The following is an 18,430-nucleotide window of genomic DNA, read 5'->3' as shown; positions in this document are numbered from 1 at the left end:
CTCGAACTCAGCACCGCCTTCCTAACCTGCAATCTTCTTCCTGACCTCTCCGCCCCCACCCCCACTCCAGCCGATCACCCTCACCTGACCTCTTTCCACCTATCGCATTTCTAACGCCCCTCCCCCAAGTCCCTCCTCCCTACCTTTTATCTTAGCCTGCTGGACACTCTTTCCTCATTCCTGAAGAAGGGCTCATGCCCGAAACGTCGATTCTCCTGCTCCTTGGATGCTGCCTGACCTGCTGCGCTTTTCCAGCAACACATTTTCACCTCTTCCAATAAAAGTTAACACACTGTTCACCTTCTTAACAACCCTATCATCCTGAGTCGCAACTTTCAGGGACCTATGTACACGGACACTGAGATCTCTCTCTCATCTACACTACTAAGCATCTTACAATTAGCCCAGTACTCTTTGTTCCTGTTGCTCCTTCCAAAGTGAATCACCTCACTTTTCCGCATTAAACTCCATTTGCCACCCCCCCCCCCCCAGCTCAGCTCTGCAGTTTATCTACGTCCCTGTGTAACCTGCAATATCCTTCCACACTGTCCACAACTCCACCCATTTTAGTGTCATCAGCACATTTACTAACTCATCCTTCTACACCCTCAATCCAGTCATTTATAAAAATGCCAAACAGCAGTGGCCCCAAAACTGATCCTTGCGGTACACCATAAGTAACGGAACTCCAGGATGAATATTTCCCATCTGTCTTCTTTCAGCTTGCCAATCTCAGATCCAAAATGCTAAATCACCCTCAATGCCATGCCTCCGTATTTTCTTCAAAATGTTACCGTGGGGGAGCTTATCAAATACTTTACTGAAATCCATACACACCACATCAACCGCTTTACTGTTATCCACCTGTTTGGTCACCTTCTCCGAGAACTCATTCAGGTTTGTGAGGTACGACCTACCCTTCACAAAACCGTGTTGACTATCCCCAATCAAATTATTCCTTTCCAGATTATTATAAATCCGATCTCTTATAATCCTTTCCAACACTTTCCAACAGTTCTATAATTACCACAGTTGTCGCCACTCCCCTTCTTGAATAAAGGAGACAACAGTCTTCTGGCACTGTTTCTGTTGACAGTGACTACATAAAGATCAAAGCCAAAGGCTCTGCAATCTCCTCTCTAGCTTCCCACAGAATCCTAGGATAAATCCCATCCAACCCAGCGGACTTATCAATTTTCACACTTTCCAGAATTGCTAACACTTCCTCCTTATGAGTCTCAATCCTGTCTAGTCTAATAGCCTGTATCTCAGTATTCTCCTTCACTACGTTGTCTTTTTCTGGTATGAATACTGACAAAAAAAAATTCATTTAACGCCTCTCCTATCCTTTCGGACTCCTTCCCACTACTGTCCTTGACAGGCCCTAATTTTACTCTCATCATTCTTTTATTGCTGACATACAAATAGAAAGCTTTTGGGTTTTCCTTGATCCAACCTGCCAAAGACTTCTCATGTCCCCTCCTGGGTCTTCATAGCTCTCTCTTTAGGTCCTTCCTGGCTAACTTGTAAAACTCAAGCGCCCCCAACTAAGCCTTTGCGTCTCATCCTAACAAAAGCCTCTTTCTTCCTCTTGACAAGAGCTTCAACTTTTTTAGTACACTACGGCTCCTGTGCTCGACCACTTCCTCCCTGCCTGACAGGTACATACTTATCAAGGGCACATAGTAGCTGTTCCTTGAGCAAGCTCCACATTTCAATTGTGCCCATCCCCTGGAGTTTCCTTCCCCATCCTGTACATCCTCAGTCTTGCCTAATCGCATCATAATTGCCTTTCCCCAGCTATAACCCCTGCCCTGCAGTATATGCCTATCCCTTTCCATCACTTTAGTAAACTTAATTGAATTGTAGTCACTGTCACCAACATGTTCATCTGCCTCCAAATCTAACACCTGGCCAAGTTCATTACCCAGTACCAAATCTAATGTGGCCTTGCCTCTTGTTGGCCTGTCTGCCTACTGTGTCAGGAAACCCCTCCTACACACATTGGACAACAACTGACCCTTCTAAGGTAGTTGAACAATAGCATTTCCAGTCAATATTGGGAATGATAAAGTCCCCCATAACAACTACCCTGTTACTTTCACTCTGAACCACAATCATCTTTGCAATCCTTTCCTTGACATCACTGGAACTTTTCGTAGGCCTATAGAGAACACTCAGTCGGGTCACCCCTCCTTTCCTGTTTCTAACCACAGCCTATACTACCTCAGTAGATGAGTCATCATCAAATGTCCTTTCTGCCCCTTTCTGTAATACTGTCCCTGACTGACAATCTGTTGCTGGAACAGCGCAGCAGGTCAGGCAGCATCCAGGGAACAGAAGGGCTTATGCCCGAAACGTCGATTCTCCTGTTCCCTGGATGCTGCCTATGTCCTTTCTGCCCCTTTCTGTAATACTGTCCCTGACTGACAATGTGTTGCTGGAACCCTTCTAGAAGGGCTTATGCCCGAAACGTCGATTCTCCTGTTCCCTGGATGCTGCCTGACCTGCAGCGCTGTTCCAGCAACACATTTTCAGCTCTGATCTCCAGCATCTGCAGACCTCACTTTCTCCTGACTGACAATGCCACACACCTCCCCGCACACCACCCTCACCGCCCCCCCCCCCACCCCTGCTTTTTATCACCCTCCCTGTTCTGACTGAAACATTCTAACCCCAGAACCTGCAGCAACCATTCCTGTCCCTGCTCTATCCGTGTCTCAGAATTGGCCACAACATCGTAGTCCCAGGTACCAACCCATGTTGCGAGTTCACCCATCTTATTCCGGATGCCCCTGGCGTTGAAGTAGACACACTTCAAACCACCTTCCTGCCTGCCAGTGCACTCCTGCGACCTTGAAACCCTATTCATGAAATTTTTACTCTCAACCTCCAGTGCACTAGAACTACAATTTACGTTCCCATCCCCTTGCTGAATTAGTTTAAATCCTCCCGAAGAGCATTAGCAAACCTTCCCCCACCCCCAACCACCCCCCCCACCCAAGGATTTTGGTACCCCTCTGGTTCAGGTGGAGACCATCCCATTTGCAGAGGTCCCGCCTACCCCAGAATGAGCCCCAATTATCCAGGTATCCGAATCCCTCCCTCCTGCCCAGGACCATAAGAAACTGAATTGAATTGAATTTATTGTCACGTACCGAGGTACAGTGAAAAGCCTTGACTTGCGAGCAATACAGGCAGATCACAACGTTAAGTAGCGTACATAGTAAATAATAGGTAAACAGCGGCAAAAACAAAAACACAGGTACAGGCAAATGTTAAGAGTTTGAGAATCCATTCGGTATTCTAACAACAGTAGGGTAGAAACTGTTTTCAAACCGGCTGAAGCATGTGTTCAGGCTTCTGTACCTTCTCCCCGATGGCAGAGGTTGTAGAAAAACATTGCCAGGGTGGGATGGATCTTTGAGAATGCTGGCAGCCTTTCCTTGACAGCGGGCCTGGTAGGTGGATTCTATAGATGCTGAAGTTTGTGTGCACAGTCCAGCTCATCACAGAAGCCAATCATCCATCCATGGAGTTCATTTACACAGCACATTGCCACGGAACAGCTGCCAACAGCATCAAAGACCCCACCTCCCCACTCTCCTACGACCCCTTCCGTCAGGCAGACGGTACAGAAGCTTGAACACACGCACGGGCAGGTTCAAGAACAACTTATTCCCTGCCGTTCTTAGACTGATGAATGGACCTCCCTAGCTTCAAATCATTGTTAATCTTGCTTTTTGCCCCTCCTGTGCAGCCAAAACCTTGTATGTCTTTCTCTGTTCTAAGCACCTTATGATCTGTATGTTTTCACTTACTGTAATCTACCTGGACTGCTGACAAAACAAGGCTTTTCAATGGACTTAGGTTTATGTGGCTACAGTAAATCAAATCAAATCAAATCAAAACCTGACGGAAGTTTATAAAATAATGAGGGATATAGATAGGGTTAATGGAAGTTGTCTTTTCCCGAGGATGGAGGATATCAAGACCGGGGGCACATTTTTAAGGTGAAAGAAGAGAAATTTTAAAAAGGCATGAGGGGCCAAATTTTTCACAGAGAGAGTGGTTCACGTGGTGAATGAGCTTTTTGACGAAGTAGTGGATGTGGGTACAATTTCAATATTGAAAAGATTTCAGAACAGGCAACAATGCAAACTGGCCGAGCAGAGGTTGATAGCCAAGTTCAGTACCTAGGGGGATGGCCCCCAACTGGGATATATATAATATATGCACACACACATACAATGTACTCACGCAGACCATCTCTCATACCCATGTTCTCTCTCATACTTTCACGCATACACTTACACCTACACCTGCACCCTCTCACAGACTGAGACTGCTTTACACTCACAATTACAAACATAACCCCTCCCCCCACCCCCTGACCCCCACACAGACACATGTGTAAGTTTGTGGGGTGAATTTGAACATGCAGTATTACATTTTGCTGAAAAACTGCTCAAATCTATGTTAGATTCTGTAAATCCGCTGTTTAGATTAGAAATCAGTCTGACCATTGTGGCACAGACAGCCTCACACTGGGCAGCTCACAGCTTTAATGCATTATCTGACCAACATGACACCAATTGATAAAGTTCACTTGAGAATGTAACTTTGGAAAAGTTCTGTGATTTACATATGAAAGAATTGAAACCAAAATGGTCATTCCAAAAGATGAGAGACTTAACAAACAATCCAGGTCTTTTTCAATATATAATTTCAGTAAGCTTTTGCTATAAATTCTGTGTCATATGATCTTATACTCCACAACCACCCAATGAAGGAGCAGCGCCCTGAAAGCTAATGCTTCTGAATAAACCTGTTTGATTATAACCTGATGTTGTGTGATTTTTAACTTTGTACGCCTCAGTCCAACACCGGCACCTCCAGATCATGTTTAAAAGACATTTGGACAGGTATATGAATAAGAAAGGTTTGGAAGGAGATGGGCCAGGAGCAGGCAGGTGGGACTAGTATAGTTTGAGTCACAGAGTCATAGCATCATCGAGGTGTACAGCACGGAAACAGACCCTTCGGTCCAACCTGTCCATGCCGACCAGATATCCTAACCCAATCTAGTCCCACCTGCCAGCACCCAGTCTGTATTCCTCCAAACCCTTCCTATTCATATACCCATCCAAATGCCTCTTTAATGTTGCAATTGTATCAGCCTCCACCACTTCCTCTGGCAGCTTATTCCATTCACGTACCACTCTCTGAGTGAAAAGGTTGCCTCTTAGGTCTCTCTCATATCTTTTCCCTCTCACCCTGAACCTATTCCCTCTAGTTCTGGACTCCCCGATCCTAGGGAAAAAACTTTGTCTATTTATCCTATCCGTGTCCCTCATTATTTTATAAATCTCTACAAGCTCGTCCCTCAGCCTCCGATGCTCCAGGAAAAACAGCCCCAGCCTGTTCAGCCTTTCCCTGAAGCTCAAATCCTCCAACCTGGCACCATCCTTGTAAATCTTTTCTGAACCATTTCAAGTTTCACAACTTCTTTTCGATAGGAAGGAGACCAGAATTACACGCAATATTCCATAAGTGGCCTAACCAATGTCCTGTACAGCCGCAACATGATCTCCCAACTCCTGTACTCACACTTCTCAGCCCATTGGCTTATCTGATCAAGATCCTGTTGTAATCTGAGGTAACCTCCTTGGCTGTCCACTACACCTCCAATTTTGGTGTCATCAGCAAACTAACTAACTGTACCTCTTATGCTCGCATCCAAATCATTTATGTAAATGATGAAAAGTAGCGAACCCAGCACCGATCCTTGGCGCACTCCACTGGGCACAGGCCTCCAGTCTGCAAAACAATCCTCCACCACCTCCCTCTGAGATTATGTTCAGCATGAACTGGTTGGACCGAAGGATCTGTTTCCATGCTGTATGACTCTTGACTGGTTCAGTGAGTGAATGAGCAAGACATAGCCCGTGCAACATCATGTTGAGAAAAGTGAGGCTTTTTAGACTTGAAAGGATTTCAGAGTATTGTCGGAATTTTAGTCAAGGTTCTTAATCAAAAGAACAAAAGGGAAGTACAGAACATGAATAGGCCCTCCAATCCTGTGCTGATCACCATGCCCAAACTAAACTAAAACACAAACGTTCTGCCTTTATTCGGTCCGTGACCCTCTCTTCCCTTCCTATTCATCTGTCCATGCCTCTTAAATGTCACCAACATGTCTGCTCCTACCCCCTCTTCTCACAGTGTGTTCCAGGCTCCTACCTCTCTCTGTGGGAAAAACCTCCCTCGCACATCTCCCTTAAACTTGCTCCCCTCTCACCTTGAACCTGTGACCCCCTTGTAATTGAAACTTCAGTCCTCGGAAAAACTCTCAATCTGGATTAGAGTGGTGCTGGAAAAGCACAGCAGGTCAGGCAGCATCCGAGGAGCAGTAAATTTGACATTCTGGTCAAAAGCCCTTAATCAGGAATGGAGGCTGGGAGCCTGCACGGTGGAGAGATAAATGAGGGGGAGGGAGAAAGTAGCATAGAGTACAATAAGTGAATGGGGTGAGGATGGAGGTGATAGGTCAGAGAGGAGGGTGGAGGAAGGTAGCAAAGAGTACAATGGGTGAATGTGGGTGGGGATGAAGGTGATAGGTCAGAGAGGAGGGTGGAGGAAGGTAGCAAAGAGTACAATGGGTGAATGTGGGTGGGGATGAAGGTGATAGGTCAGAGAGGAGGGTGGAGGAAGGTAGCAAAGAGTACAATGGGTGAATGTGGGTGGGGATGAAGGTGATAGGTCAGAGAGGAGGGTGGAGGAAGGTAGCAAAGAGTACAATGGGTGAATGTGGGTGGGGATGAAGGTGATAGGTCAGAGAGGAGGGTGGAGGAAGGTAGCAAAGAGTACAATGGGTGAATGTGGGTGGGGATGAAGGTGATAGGTCAGAGAGGAGGGTGGAGTGGATAGGTGGGAAAGGAGATTGGCAGGTTGGACAGGTGATGGGGACGGTGCTGAGCTGGAAGGTTGGAACTGGGGTAAGGTGGGGGGGAGGAGAAATGAGGAAACCGGTGAAGTCCACATTGATGCCCTGGGGTTGAAGTGTTCCGAGGCGGAAGATGCAAGTCTGTTTCAGGACATGGTTGATGAGCTTAAGGGCAGAGGAGATGACCTGGGGGTTGCAGTGAGAGAGAGACTCACTGAGATTCTTGCAGAGAGAAGAGGAGAACTTCTTCAAGGCAGGCATCCTTGCATCCTTACTGCGAATCTTCTTGCAAGAAGCTCCTCTGCCTGTGCTTGGTCCATACCTCTCCAAGCAACACTTAATCATGTACTTATGTAAATGTATTTTTTCTATATCTTGTGATTCTTTCTGTAACACTCCAGGTTTTTATAAACTGAAGTCAAATTTTTCCAATTTGAATCCTTATCCCTGGAATATCCCTCCTTCCTGGACTTGGTCCTCTGATTTAATTTCAGGATATCAGCTGCTGCAGGAATTTAGCTCCCGCTGACCACACCCACCCAACCTTTCAAACGCATCTGATTGACAGCCACCAGGACCGATCGGAGCACAGTCTGTTCCCTGCCGCACGTGGTCCAATCAGGCGCCCGGAACACAGCTGGAGGCGTGGTCAGCCCGTGCCACGTCACCTGGAAACGCACAGTACGCCGGCTGTGACTGACGGGGACATCTATCCAATGGACATCCGGCGCGTCCGCAGCGCTTGTCCAATGGGAGGACGGCAGCGCTGCTGTCCCGCCTCCCCATCCACGGATGCGAGTGACGTCCCCTTTCCAGCGCGCCTCTCCCCTTCAACAACGCAATGATCTCACCCTCGTCCTTTGATGGACATCTGGAACTGGCCAATGGGAGGAAGCCAAGGACCGTGGGGGGCATAAACCGCCAAAGTACGCAACGCCCCGCCAATGGCGGTCGAGGGGCCGACTTCCGTCCGCGGGACCGACCATTCACTGACCGACTCGGCGCCCTGCGCAATGATGGACAGACGTTACAACCAACAAGTGGCCAGGTTTGCATGACGACAGCTGGGGTGGGTGGGTTGAACACGAAATGGTCGACTGATCGACAGTAGCCTTGTCCAATGAAGGTTGAGGGACGCGCCCGGAGTCCGCCTGCTGACCAATCGGCGGTCGCAGCATGGCCCTCGCCCGCCCCCACCAATGAAACCCTTGACGGACAGCCGTTACAACCAACGGGAAGGCGGAGCTGTGGGGATTTGGGGAAACGCAAGATGAAGGCGGGATCTGGGCCCTGACGGACGGCCAGACGCACCAATAGACGGCGGGGACAGCCCTGACAGACAGTGGCCCCAACAAATAAAACACAGCGACCATCGACCGACAGCGATTGGGACCAATGAGAGCTTGGGAAAGGCGGGGTTTAGCGGGCGCTAACCCAAACCCGCCCCGCATTAAGCGCCAATGGGGTGTGAGGGGGGGGGCGGGGTGTTGTGGCAGGAGCTGGAGCTGGAGCTGGAGGAGGCGCCCGGGGCCTGGAGTGACGCTCGGGAGCCGGGCGGCCGTGTCACCGTCTCCTTCCTTCGCTCGGCCTCAGGCGGGGAGTCAGGCGGCCGGGAAGGAGTAGCCCCCTACACACACCGCGGTGACACCCCTCTCTCTGATCCCTCCCCTCCCCAGCCCCGTCCTCAAGGCCTCAGACCCCGACCTCCCCCCACAGTGAGGCCTCGGCCTCGGCCTCTAGGCCCAGCCCGCTTCACCCCCCACCCCAGCAGTCGCTGCCGGTGCTGGCGGTGGGCCCCGCGTACACGGAGAGCCCGCGGGCCGCTATGTCGGAGCTGAAGTCGGCGTCGGACACCTACAAGGGCTGGCTCTTCAAATGGACCAACTACATCAAGGGATACCAGCGGCGGTGGTTCGTGCTGAGCAACGGGCTGCTCAGTTACTACAGGTACCCGCCCCCCCCCCCCCGGGGATGGGGGTTAGGGAGAGGGGGCTGCTCAGTTACTACAGGTACCCGCCCCCCCCCCGGATGGGGGGTAGGGAGGGGGGGCTGCTCAGTTACTACAGGTACCCGCCCCCCCCCCCCCGGGGATGGGGGTTAGGGGGGGGGGGCTGCTCAGTTACTACAGGTACCCGCCCCCCCCCCCCCGGGGATGGGGGTTAGGGGGGGGGGGCTGCTCAGTTACTACAGGTACCCGCCCCCCCCCCCCCCGGGGATGGGGGTTAGGGAGAGGGGGCTGCTCAGTTACTACAGGTACCCGCCCCCCCCCCGGGGATGGGGGTTAGGGAGAGGGGGCTGCTCAGTTACTACAGGTACCCGCCCCCCCCCCGGGGATGGGGGTTAGGGAGAGGGGGCTGCTCAGTTACTACAGGTACCCGCCCCCCCCCCGGGGATGGGGGTTAGGGAGAGGGGGCTGCTCAGTTACTACAGGTACCCGCCCCCCCCCCGGGGATGGGGGTTAGGGAGGGGGGGGGCTGCTCAGTTACTACAGGTACCCGCCCCCCCCCCCCCGGGGATGGGGGTTAGGGAGAGGGGGCTGCTCAGTTACTACAGGTACCCGCCCCCCCCGGGGATGGGGGTTAGGGAGAGGGGGCTGCTCAGTTACTACAGGTACCCGCCCCCCCCGGGGATGGGGGTTAGGGAGAGGGGGCTGCTCAGTTACTACAGGTACCCGCCCCCCCCGGGGATGGGGGTTAGGGAGAGGGGGCTGCTCAGTTACTACAGGTACCCGCCCCCCCCGGGGATGGGGGTTAGGGAGAGGGGGCTGCTCAGTTACTACAGGTACCCGCCCCCCCCGGGGATGGGGGTTAGGGAGAGGGGGCTGCTCAGTTACTACAGGTACCCGCCCCCCCCGGGGATGGGGGTTAGGGAGAGGGGGCTGCTCAGTTACTACAGGTACCCGCCCCCCCCGGGGATGGGGGTTAGGGAGAGGGGGCTGCTCAGTTACTACAGGTACCCGCCCCCCCCGGGGATGGGGGTTAGGGAGAGGGGGCTGCTCAGTTACTACAGGTACCCGCCCCCCCCGGGGATGGGGGTTAGGGAGAGGGGGCTGCTCAGTTACTACAGGTACCCGCCCCCCCCGGGGATGGGGGTTAGGGAGAGGGGGCTGCTCAGTTACTACAGGTACCCGCCCCCCCCGGGGATGGGGGTTAGGGAGAGGGGGCTGCTCAGTTACTACAGGTACCCGCCCCCCCCGGGGATGGGGGTTAGGGAGAGGGGGCTGCTCAGTTACTACAGGTACCCGCCCCCCCCGGGGATGGGGGTTAGGGAGAGGGGGCTGCTCAGTTACTACAGGTACCCGCCCCCCCCGGGGATGGGGGTTAGGGAGAGGGGGCTGCTCAGTTACTACAGGTACCCGCCCCCCCCGGGGATGGGGGTTAGGGAGAGGGGGCTGCTCAGTTACTACAGGTACCCGCCCCCCCCGGGGATGGGGGTTAGGGAGAGGGGGCTGCTCAGTTACTACAGGTACCCGCCCCCCCCGGGGATGGGGGTTAGGGAGAGGGGGCTGCTCAGTTACTACAGGTACCCGCCCCCCCCGGGGATGGGGGTTAGGGAGAGGGGGCTGCTCAGTTACTACAGGTACCCGCCCCCCCCGGGGATGGGGGTTAGGGAGAGGGGGCTGCTCAGTTACTACAGGTACCCGCCCCCCCCGGGGATGGGGGTTAGGGAGAGGGGGCTGCTCAGTTACTACAGGTACCCGCCCCCCCCGGGGATGGGGGTTAGGGAGAGGGGGCTGCTCAGTTACTACAGGTACCCGCCCCCCCCGGGGATGGGGGTTAGGGAGAGGGGGCTGCTCAGTTACTACAGGTACCCGCCCCCCCCGGGGATGGGGGTTAGGGAGAGGGGGCTGCTCAGTTACTACAGGTACCCGCCCCCCCCGGGGATGGGGGTTAGGGAGAGGGGGCTGCTCAGTTACTACAGGTACCCGCCCCCCCCGGGGATGGGGGTTAGGGAGAGGGGGCTGCTCAGTTACTACAGGTACCCGCCCCCCCCGGGGATGGGGGTTAGGGAGAGGGGGCTGCTCAGTTACTACAGGTACCCGCCCCCCCCGGGGATGGGGGTTAGGGAGAGGGGGCTGCTCAGTTACTACAGGTACCCGCCCCCCCCGGGGATGGGGGTTAGGGAGAGGGGGCTGCTCAGTTACTACAGGTACCCGCCCCCCCCGGGGATGGGGGTTAGGGAGAGGGGGCTGCTCAGTTACTACAGGTACCCGCCCCCCCCGGGGATGGGGGTTAGGGAGAGGGGGCTGCTCAGTTACTACAGGTACCCGCCCCCCCCGGGGATGGGGGTTAGGGAGAGGGGGCTGCTCAGTTACTACAGGTACCCGCCCCCCCCGGGGATGGGGGTTAGGGAGAGGGGGCTGCTCAGTTACTACAGGTACCCGCCCCCCCCGGGGATGGGGGTTAGGGAGAGGGGGCTGCTCAGTTACTACAGGTACCCGCCCCCCCCGGGGATGGGGGTTAGGGAGAGGGGGCTGCTCAGTTACTACAGGTACCCGCCCCCCCCGGGGATGGGGGTTAGGGAGAGGGGGCTGCTCAGTTACTACAGGTACCCGCCCCCCCCGGGGATGGGGGTTAGGGAGAGGGGGCTGCTCAGTTACTACAGGTACCCGCCCCCCCCGGGGATGGGGGTTAGGGAGAGGGGGCTGCTCAGTTACTACAGGTACCCGCCCCCCCCGGGGATGGGGGTTAGGGAGAGGGGGCTGCTCAGTTACTACAGGTACCCGCCCCCCCCGGGGATGGGGGTTAGGGAGAGGGGGCTGCTCAGTTACTACAGGTACCCGCCCCCCCCGGGGATGGGGGTTAGGGAGAGGGGGCTGCTCAGTTACTACAGGTACCCGCCCCCCCCGGGGATGGGGGTTAGGGAGAGGGGGCTGCTCAGTTACTACAGGTACCCGCCCCCCCCGGGGATGGGGGTTAGGGAGAGGGGGCTGCTCAGTTACTACAGGTACCCGCCCCCCCCGGGGATGGGGGTTAGGGAGAGGGGGCTGCTCAGTTACTACAGGTACCCGCCCCCCCCGGGGATGGGGGTTAGGGCTGCTCAGTTACTATAGGTACCCCCTGGGGGTGGGGTCGTCTACTCAGTTGCTATAGGTAACCCCCTGGGGATGGGGGCTGCTCAGTTACTGCAGGTACCCCCCCCTGGTGTTGGGGGCGTGGTGTGGCTGCGCAGTTATTACAGGTACCCCCTCGGGTTAGGGGGTGCCTCAGTTACTACAGGTATCCCTGCGGGATGTGGGTGGGTTACGGAGCCCCTCAGTTATTGCAGGTGCCCCCCCACCCGGGGGCGGGGTGGTATTAGGCGGTCTCTGTTATTGCAGGTAGCAGGAGGGGTTTGTGGTTAATGGGGATCTGCTCCGTATTTGCGGGTACCGGGGTGGGGGCCGCTCAGTTATTGCGGGTACTTCGGGGTTGGTAGGCCTCTCGGCTATTGCAGGTACCCTGGAGTTGGTGGGCTGCTCATTCCTACGTTTACCTCAGGGTGGGTAGGCTGCTCAGTTACTAGGGGTACCCCTAGTGCTCACTTACCAACAAAGAACATTACAGTGCAGGAATAGGGCCTTCGGCTCTCCAAGCCCGCACCAATCCATATCCTCTATCTAAATCTGCTGTCTATTTTCTAAGGATCTGTATCCCTCTGCTCCTTGTCCATTCATGGATCTGTCTAGATACGTCTTAAATGATGCTATCGTACCCATCCCTACCACCTCCGCTGGCAATGCATTCCAGGCACCCACCCCCTCTGCGTAAACAATTTTGCGCACACATCTCCCCTAAACTTTTCCCCTCTCACTTTGAACTCGTGACTCCTCGTAATTGAGTCCTCCAGTCTGGGAAAACGTTTCTTGCTATCCACCCTGTCTACACCTCATGATTTTGTCGGCCTCTATCAGGATACCCTCCCCCCCTCAATCGTTGTCTTTCCAATGAAAATAATCAGCACAGTGGCACAGTGGTTAGCGCTGCTGTCTCACATGAGGGCAGCACGGTGGCACAGTGGTTAGCACTGCTGCCTCACAGCGCCAGAGACCCAGGTTCAATTCCCACCTCAGGCGACTGTGCAAACTCCACACAGACATTCTCCCCGTGTCTGCGTGGGTTTCCTCCGGGTGCTTCGGTTTCCTCCCACAGTCCAAAAATGTGCAGGTTAGGTGAATTGGCCAAGCTAAATTGCCCGTAGTTACAGGTGAAGGGGTAAATGTAGGGGAATGGGTCTGGGTGGGTTGCTCTTCAGTGGGTTGGTGCATTCACGTTATTTTGTTAATGTGGCAACCAAACTGTACGCAATATTCCAAATGTGGTCGAACCCACATTTGTAACATGACTTGCCAACTCTTGTATTCAATACCCCATCCGATGAAGGAAAGCATGCCGTATGCCTCCTTGACTACTATACTGATCTGCGTTGCCACCTTCAGGGAACAATTGACCTGAACACCCAAATCTCTGTGTACATCAATTTTCCCCAGGACTTTTCCATTTACTGTATAGTTCGCTCTGGAATTGCATCACCTTGCATTTATCCAGATTGAACTCCATCTGCCATTTCTCTGCCCAACTCTCCAATTTATCTAAATTCTGCTATATTCCCTGACAGTTCCCTTCACTATCTGCTACTCCACCAATCTTGGTGTCCTCTGCAAACTTGCTCATGAGGCAACCTACACCTTTCTCCACATCATTTATGTATATCACAAACAACAGTGGTCCTAGCCTGGATCCCTGTGGGACATCACTGGTCTCCGTTTTGAGAAGCTCCCTTCCACTACTGTCTCCTGTTGCCTAACAGTTCTCCATCCATTTGGCTGGAACCCCCTGACCCCATGCAACTTCACTTCTTCTTCTTCAACCTACCATGGGGAACCTTATCAAACGCTTTACTAAAGTCCATGTATATGACATCTACATCCCTTCCCTCATCAATCAACTTTGTCACCTCTTCAAGGAATTCTATTACTTTTGTAAGACATGATCTTCCCTGCACAAAAGCATGCAGCCTATCACTGATACACCCATTTGGAAGAAAATGGGTGTATATCCTATCCCTTAGTGTCTTCTCCAGTAGCTTCCCTACCACTGATGTCAGGCTCACAGGTTTGTAATTACCTGAATTATATTCCCTGCTATCCTTCTTAAACAGGGAGACAGCATTATTAATTCGACAGTCCGCTGGGAGCTCCCCTGTCTTCAAGGATGCTGCAAAGATATCTGTTAAAGCCCCAGCTATTTCCCCTCACCTCCCTCAGTAATCTGGGATAGATCCTATCCACTCCTGGGGACTTGTCCACCTTAATGTATTTTAGAGTACACAACACTTCCTCCCCCCTCCTGTCGACTTGACCTAGAGTAATCAAAGATTTATCTCTAACCTCAACATCCGCCATGTCCCTCTCCTCGGTGAATACCGATGCAAAGTACTCATTAAGAATCTCACTGATTTTCTCTGACTCCACACATATGTTTCCTCCTTTGTCCCTGAGTGGGCCAAGCCTTTCCCTCGTTACCCTATTGCTCCTTATATATGAATAAAAGGCTTTGGAGTTTTCCTTAACCCTGCTCGCTAAGGATATGTCAATGACCTCTTTTAGCCCTCTTAATTCCTCGTTTCAGATTGGTCCTACGTTCCCGATATTCTTCCAAAGCTTCATCTGACTTCAGTTACTTAGACCTTATGTACGTGTCCTTTTTCCTGTTAGCTAGTCTCAGAATTTCACCTGTCATCCATGATTCTCTCGTCTTGACATTTCTATCCCTCATTTTCACAGGAACGTATCTCTCCGAACTCTAATCAGCCTCTCTTTAAAAGCCTCCAACATATCGAATGTGAATTGCCTTCAAACAGCTGCCCCAAATCTATATTCCCCAGCTCCTGCTGAATTTTTGTATAGTTGGCCTTCTGCCAATTTAGCACTCTTCCTTTAGGACCACTCTCGTCTTTCTCCATGAGTATCCTAAAACTTATGGAATTGTGATCACTATTCCCAAAGTAATCCCCCACTGAAGCTTCAACCGCCTGGCCGGCCTCAGTTCCTAACACCAGGTCCAGTATGGCCCCTTCATGAGTTGGATTTCTTGCGTACTGCTCCAGAAAACCCTCCTGGATGCTCTTTACAAATTCTGCTCCATCCAATCCTCTAACACTAAGTGAATCCCAGTCAGTGTTGAGAAAATTAAAATCTCCTTTCACCACCTTGTTGCTCCGGCATCTTTCTATGATCTGTCTACATATTTGTACTTCGATCTCACGTTTGCTGTTGGGAGGCCTATAGTACAGCCCCAACATTGTTACCACACCTTTCCTATGTCTGACCTCTGCCCATATTGCCTCACTGCTCGAGTCCTCCATCGTGCCTTCTTTCAGCACAGCTGTGATATCCTCACTGACCAGTAATGCAGCTGCAAAGTTTATAGTTCAGGTTGAGGTTTAGGGTGTAGGTTTGCTCGCTGAGCTGTAGGTTTGATATCCAGACGTTTCATTACCTGGCGAGGTAACATCATCAGTGGCGACCTCCAAGTGAATGCAACTCCTCCACCCCTTTTACCTCCCTCACTATCCCGCTTGAAGCATCGATATCCTGGGACATATTTGCCAATCATGCCCTTCCCTTAACCAAGTCGCAGTGATAGCCATGACATCATACTCCCAGGAACTAATCCAAGCCCGAAGTTCATCTGCCTTAGCTACTATCCTACTTGCATTAAAACAAATGCGCCACTTCCTACTCAGATACTGCAGGTACCCTGGGGCTTGGGGAGAGGTGCTCAGTCACTGCAGGTACCCCAGGGAGTGGGGGGTGCTGCTCAGTCACTGCAGGTACCCCAGGGGGTGAGGGGGGTGCTGCACAGTCACTGCAGAAAAGGAGAGAGGAGAGTGTGGAAAGGGACAGGGGAGGTGACAGGTGTGGTGGGGGCGGGAAGAGTGATCAATGTTGTGGAGAGGAGAATTGGGGAGAGTGGGGTGGGAGAAGAGAATGAGATGGATTGTGTTAATGAAGAGGAGATTGACCACAGCCAGAGCATTTTGGTGCTGAATAGAGACTAGATGAGTTGCAATTGTTTTCCTTTGCGCAGACAAAGAGGGCGCGGTATTTAGACATACCGAGTTAATATTTCAGAAGAAACATGTCCCTTTCGTCGAGGAGTTGATGACCAATGGGCATGGGTTTCAGATAAACAGCAGTAAGATTAAATTTGGTTTGAGGAAGGTTTTGTTTTCACCCAGTGGATGGTGAGGACCTGGAACTCATTGTTTGTAAGGGTAGTTTGGGACCATCACAATAGCTAAGTGCAAAAATAGAAACTCAGCAGGTCTGGCATTATCTGTGGAGTGAGAAAACAGCGTTCATGTTTTGGGTCCTGTGACTCCTCCTCAGAACTTGAACTACTTTTAAATATCTCTGTGTTTACCGGAGGCAGTATTGTGCTCAAGGCAATGGGATTAGAGTAGGTATGTGCTCAATGAAGGTGGAGGGGGCAAGGATTGGAAAGATGTTGTGAAACTTGAAAGGGTTCAGAAAAGATGTACAAGGATGTTGCCAGGCTTGGAGGGTTTGAGCTATAGGGAGAGATTGAATAAGCTAGGGCTGTCTCCCCTGGAGTTTCGGAGACTGAGGGGTGACCTTATAGAAGTTTACAAAATCATAAGGGGCATGGATAGGATAAATAGACAAAGTCTTCTCCCTGGGGTCAGGGAGTCCAGAACTAGTGGGCATAGGTTTAGGGTGAGAGCAGGCAAGATATGAAAGAGACCTAAGGGGCAACGTTTTCACACAGGATGGCACGTGTACGGAATGAGCTGCCAGAGGAAGTGGTGGGGGCTGGTACAATTGCAACATTTAAAAGGCATTTGGATGGGTATATGAACAGGAAGGGTTTGGAGGGATTTGGGCCAGGTGCTGGAAGGTGGGACGAGATTATGTTGGGATATCTGGTCGGCGTGGACGTGTTGGACCGAAAGGTCTGTTTCCGTGCTGTACATCTCTGACTCTCGGTGAAGACGGAGAGAGAGGTGAGGAGACAGAGAAGGATGCTGCTGCTGGCATGGCTCAGTTCAGGGTCAGAATTACCTGGAGGTTTCCTGGGTCTGAGTCACTGCTTCCTGCAGCAGTATCAACGTTCTGCGAGGCAGCAATTAGTACAGCTCAACAATTCAGCCAGCTATTGGGTTGTCTGCCTGCCTGAAATGGTCTTCCACTGGGGACTGTGTTTTGAAATGAACGAGGAGTCTTGATGTCACAATTGGCCAGGCAGGAGTACGTTGTGATGGGGCTGAGGTATTTTTGAAGCCGAATCTGTTTGGGCGATCAGTTTGAATGGGACTGGAGGTAAAGATTGAAGTGTTTCTATTTGTGTCTCAGCGAGATGCAGATTGCTAATGATTGTAATTTGGGATAACACAGCTGTTATAAAAATGAAAGCACTGGAGGTCGTTTCTAGAGGAGTAGAACTATGAGCAAGGAAGTGACACTGAACTTGTCAAGGCCTCCCTGGGAGCTCCTGTGCACAGTTCCAGTCTCTACATCACTCTGGGAGATAGTGCATGGTTCCCATCCCCACATTGCACTGAGAACTGCCATGGTCTGTTCTGGTTTCTGTGTAATCTAAAGGTTACTCAGTACAGTTCTGGTTTCCACATCATGCAAAAGGATAGGGGAGACGAGGGAGAATATGCAAAAAAAAAAGAAAATTCACGTGGATGATCGCAGCCTCAGAGGCGCAATGGCTCAGTGGTTAGCACTGCTGCCTTACAGCACCAGGGACCCTAGGTTTGATTCCAGCCTCGGGTGACTCTGCGGAGTTTGCACATTCTCCCCGTGTCTGCGTGGGTTTCCTCCCGCAGTCCAAAGATGTGCAGGTTAGGGTGGATTGGCCATGCTAAATTGCCCATAGTGTTCGGTGCATTAGTCAGAGGGAAAAGAGGTCTGGGTGGGTTACTCTTCGGAGGGTCGGTGTGGACTGGTTGGGCCGAAGGGCCTGTTTCCACACTGTAGGGAATCTAATCTAATTCTAAATTCTAAAAATGTGACAGGAATGGCCAGAAAGGCTGCAGTTCTCTCCTGCCAGGAAGAAAAGGCTGAGGGGGTGACCTGAGTGTACAACTTTGTTAGGGTAGATGGAGAGATTGTGTTTGCAACTGGCAGGCAAGCCTCGAAAGGTTTGGGGCCATGGGTATTATAAACCACTGAGTGACTGTTGGCAGAGCTGATGTCGTTATTCATATGGAGTAGTTTGCTAGTTGGAAGTCAGATAGACATTCAAGGGAGAAGGGGGTTTGAGGAATGTAAATTGGGCAGCTTGTTTCTACATCATAGATCCTTGGCAGCAACCTCTTCAGGGTAAATGGGCCACTTAGATAATAGAGTCTGTATCTGTCTGTCGCCATTGCACAATAGAATGGGACAGTCTTAATTCACTTTGTCCATTTCCTGCTGGACGCAATCCTGTGCCCCTGGAGCCCTCAGACATGGGCACTCTCGTTTTTTTT

At 52.1% G+C, this 18,430-nt stretch overlaps 2 protein-coding genes and 1 long non-coding RNA gene across 3 annotated transcripts in view; 2 read left to right on the top strand and 1 right to left on the bottom strand.

The window, feature by feature from the left end:
* LOC122544073 overlaps positions 1-3,922 on the bottom strand; it is a 16,733-nt gene extending 12,811 nt beyond the window's left edge. The window contains exons 1-2 of the long non-coding RNA XR_006310259.1: positions 3,913-3,922; positions 1,666-1,668 (exon numbers count right to left, since the gene is read on the bottom strand). This is a non-coding gene — a long non-coding RNA (uncharacterized LOC122544073). The remainder of the gene's footprint in view (positions 1-1,665; positions 1,669-3,912) is intronic.
* The window catches only part of LOC122544071 (protein PAT1 homolog 1-like), a 65,795-nt gene extending 58,278 nt beyond the window's left edge, over positions 1-7,517 (top strand). Inside the window, exon 19 of the mRNA XM_043683073.1 lies at positions 7,441-7,517. Within this exon, the coding sequence (XP_043539008.1) occupies positions 7,441-7,465 (25 nt within the window). The 3' untranslated portion in view covers positions 7,466-7,517. The remainder of the gene's footprint in view (positions 1-7,440) is intronic.
* Positions 7,518-8,441: 924 nt separating this feature from the next.
* Positions 8,442-18,430, top strand: part of LOC122544070 (oxysterol-binding protein 1-like) — a 68,770-nt gene continuing 58,781 nt past the window's right edge. Inside the window, exon 1 of the mRNA XM_043683072.1 lies at positions 8,442-8,893. Coding sequence (XP_043539007.1) covers positions 8,772-8,893 — 122 coding nt within the window. The 5' untranslated portion in view covers positions 8,442-8,771. The remainder of the gene's footprint in view (positions 8,894-18,430) is intronic.

The sequence above is a fragment of the Chiloscyllium plagiosum genome, chromosome 46, assembly GCF_004010195.1.
Source record: "Chiloscyllium plagiosum isolate BGI_BamShark_2017 chromosome 46, ASM401019v2, whole genome shotgun sequence".
NCBI lineage: Eukaryota > Metazoa > Chordata > Chondrichthyes > Orectolobiformes > Hemiscylliidae > Chiloscyllium > Chiloscyllium plagiosum.
Note: the sequence above shows the minus strand (reverse complement) of the source record. Positions and strands in the feature narration are given on the sequence as shown.